We start from the raw sequence: 3,286 nt of genomic DNA on the forward strand, positions 1-3,286 counted from the left end.
TGCCCTGTGCGGGTCCCAGACTACCTGGATCACATCAAGAAGCCGATGGATTTTCAGACAATGAAACAAAACCTGGAAGCCTATCGCTACCTGAATTTCGACGACTTTGAGGAGGATTTCAACCTGATTATCAACAACTGTTTGAAATACAATGCCAAAGACACAATCTTCTACCGAGCAGCCATCCGTCTGCGGGAGCAGGGAGGCGCTGTTCTCCGGCAGGCTCGCCGGCAGGCGGAGAAGATGGGCATTGACTTTGAGACAGGCATGCACTTCCCCCACTGTGTGACGGTGGAAGAGGCTCAGGTCCAAGACATCGAGGACGGTGGGTGCCGTTTCCCTGTCCTGGGGTATGAGGGCTACTCTGAGGTAAAGCCCAGGCAGAATTGGGGTACCCGGGGGTCTGTTGGAGCTGCCTCCCACGGGAGGCTCGGTGACACGCCTGGAGAGCTGGGGGCTTTGCTGACCTCTGGGCCCCGTTGGGTTGGTTGCAGGCAGTGGCTTGTCTGTGTGTCCTGCCAGTCCCTCTGTCCCTTGTCCTCCTCTTGGTCAGACCACGGGGCTGCCTTGGATGTGACCTCCGTAGGGTTCTGTCACTTGCCCCGTCCCCAGCACTGGCCATGAGCAGCTGAGGCTCCTGCTGTGCTGCTTGGCTGGAAGGACTGACCCCCCTGGGCAGAGCTGTGTGCTGCCCCCTCTCTCCCCAGCCATGGGCTTTGTTGGCTGCCACACAGCTCCTGACACCCCTCAACCTGATCTTCTTGCCTCCGTGGTTGTGACTTTGCTCATCTCTGGGCAGTTGGGAGCACCACCAGGAACAGAGAAGGGTCCTTTCAGGGTCCCCCTCTCCGTGCTCCAGCACAGGATGGGCTCAGTCAGGGAAACTTCCCTGCTCTGTGATGCTTCAGGATCCCTTTGACTCTTTGCTTTTCCTGTTACAACCCATGGTTTGCCCCATGCCTCTTCACACAGAGGAGCTCTGGAGAGTTGCCGATTTCTTTCATCCATCTGCTCCTCTTTGTTCCCCCAGAAGACGTGCGGCTGCTGCTCTCAGAGAATCAGAAGCACCTGCCCTTGGAGGAGCAGCTGAAGATCCTGCTGGAGCGGCTGGATGAGGTCAATGCTGGCAAGCAGAGCATAGGACGGTCCCGCCGGGCCAAAATGATCAAGAAAGAGATCACAGTCCTACGGCGGAAACTCGCTCACCCGCGGGACCTGGGCCGCGACGGGCTGGAGCGACACGGCTCCTCTGCCAGGGGCGTCCTGCAGTCGCACAACCCCTGCGAGAAGGACCTGCAGACGGACAGCGCTGCAGAGGAGAGCAGCAGCCAGGAGACGGGCAAAGGTACCGGTCCCACCAGAATGCTGCTGGTTTTGAGAAGCAGTGGAGCCTCTGGCCAGGCTGGTGTGGGGAGAGGCCACCCTGCCAGGCACCTTGCAAGGCAGGGGGTGCTCTGTGGGCAGCTCCCCCCACACACACCTTGCAATTCACTCCTTCTTAGGAACAGGGCCTCTCGGGGACAGTCCCTCACCTCCCAATCCCCTGTGGGGTCTTGCGGGGGGTCCCATTTCTCCTCCTTCTTCCAGGTCTGGGTCCCAATTCGTCTTCCACCCCAGCACACGAAGTTGGCAGGAGGACCTCAGTGCTCTTCTCCAAGAAGAACCCTAAAACTGCAGGTCCTCCAAAACGCCCAGGACGCCCCCCGAAGAATCGAGACAGCCAGATCACTCCTGGGCATGGGAACAGCCCCATCGGCCCCCCCCAGCTCCCGATAATGGGGTCCTCCCAGCGGCAGAGGAAGCGAGGGCGAAGCCCGCGCCCCAGCTCCAGCTCGGACAGCGACAGCGATAAATCCAACGAGGATGCTCCTATGGGTGGGTGCTGCAGCTCCCTCCCTGCAGCCGGGCAGGGGTGACCCCGCTGGCAGCACATAGTGGGGTCCCCCACAGTTGTAACTCTCTTTTTGGGGGGGGTGTTTCGCAGACTTGCCAGCAAACGGTTTCAGCAGCGGGAACCAGCCGGTGAAGAAGAGTTTCCTGGTGTACCGCAACGACTGCAATCTGCCCCGCAGCAGCTCCGACTCTGAGTCCAGCAGCAGCAGCAGCAGCAGCGCCGCCTCGGACCGCACCAGGTACCCAGATTGGGATCAGTGCACAGCTTCTGTGTCACAGAATCACAGAATCACAGAATCGCTCGGTTGGAAAAGCCCTCTGAGATCATCACGTCCAACCGTTCCTGTCTGCCCCCTAAACCATATCCTTAAGTACCTCGTCTACCCGCTCTTTAAACACATCCAGGGATGGTGACTCCACCACCTCCCTGGGCAGCCTGTGCCAGCTTCTGACGACCCTCTCAGGAAAGAACTTCCTCCTTATCTCTAACCTGAACCTCCCTTGGCACAGCTTGGTGCCGTTTCCCCTTGTTCTATCCCCCATCCCCTGGGAGAAGAGCCCAGCACCCACCTCTCTACAAGCTCCCTTGAGGCAGTTGTAGGTGGTGATGAGGTCTCCCCTCAGCCTTCTCTTCTCCAGTCTAAACAACCCCAGTTCCCTCAGCCGCTCCTCATAAGGCTTGTGTCCTCCTAGGTGAAACTGGGAGGGGAGTCCTGACCCGTGCCCCAGCAGCAGCACCACTCTTCCCAGTGCTCCCCAGTGCCGAGGCCAGCAGCTGGAGCCCAGGAGCCCTCTCGAAAGTGGTTTCTGGGAGCTTAACGTGGCTCCCGCTGACAGCCCCACTCCCTCTCTCCGCAGCACCACACCCTCCAAGCAGGGCAGAGGGAAGCCCTCCTTCTCCCGCGTGAACTTCCCAGAGGACAGCAGTGAGGACACGTCGGGGACAGAGAACGAGTCCTACTCCGTGGGCACGGGGCGAGGTGTGGGGCATGGCAGTAAGTACTGCGGCTGCGTGGCTCGTGCTGTCGCCCGGGGGGGGGACACAGCTGATGCCCCTCTCCCCTCTTCTCTGGCACAGTGGTGCGCAAGGGCATGGGGCGCAGCGCGGGGTGGCTCTCTGAGGACGAGGATTCCTCCCTGGACGCCCTGGACCTGGTGTGGGCCAAGTGCCGGGGGTACCCCTCCTACCCGGCGTTGGTGAGTACCGAAACCCACATCCCCCCCCTTCCCGTGCAGCAGCGCTTGGGTGTCCCCGTTCCCCTCTCAGCCCTCCCCTGCTTTTTGGGCAGATCATCGACCCCAAGATGCCGCGGGAAGGCATGTTCCACCACGGTGTCCCCATCCCCGTGCCCCCCCTGGAGGTGCTGAAGCTGGGGGAGCAGATGACTCAGGA

At 60.7% G+C, this 3,286-nt stretch overlaps 1 protein-coding gene across 1 annotated transcript in view; it reads left to right on the plus strand.

The window, feature by feature from the left end:
* The window catches only part of BRPF1 (bromodomain and PHD finger containing, 1), a gene marked incomplete at its 3' end in the record, with an annotated part of 11,068 nt that extends 7,787 nt beyond the window's left edge, over positions 1–3,281 (plus strand). Inside the window, exons 6-12 of the mRNA XM_010185743.1 lie at positions 12–325; positions 1,031–1,345; positions 1,588–1,875; positions 1,985–2,132; positions 2,752–2,888; positions 2,972–3,090; positions 3,183–3,281. Coding sequence (XP_010184045.1) covers positions 12–325; positions 1,031–1,345; positions 1,588–1,875; positions 1,985–2,132; positions 2,752–2,888; positions 2,972–3,090; positions 3,183–3,281 — 1,420 coding nt within the window. The remainder of the gene's footprint in view (positions 1–11; positions 326–1,030; positions 1,346–1,587; positions 1,876–1,984; positions 2,133–2,751; positions 2,889–2,971; positions 3,091–3,182) is intronic.
* Positions 3,282–3,286: the final 5 nt, after the last annotated feature.

Source organism: Mesitornis unicolor, unplaced genomic scaffold, assembly GCF_000695765.1.
Source record: "Mesitornis unicolor isolate BGI_N332 unplaced genomic scaffold, ASM69576v1 scaffold42825, whole genome shotgun sequence".
Taxonomy (NCBI): Eukaryota; Metazoa; Chordata; class Aves; order Mesitornithiformes; family Mesitornithidae; genus Mesitornis; species Mesitornis unicolor.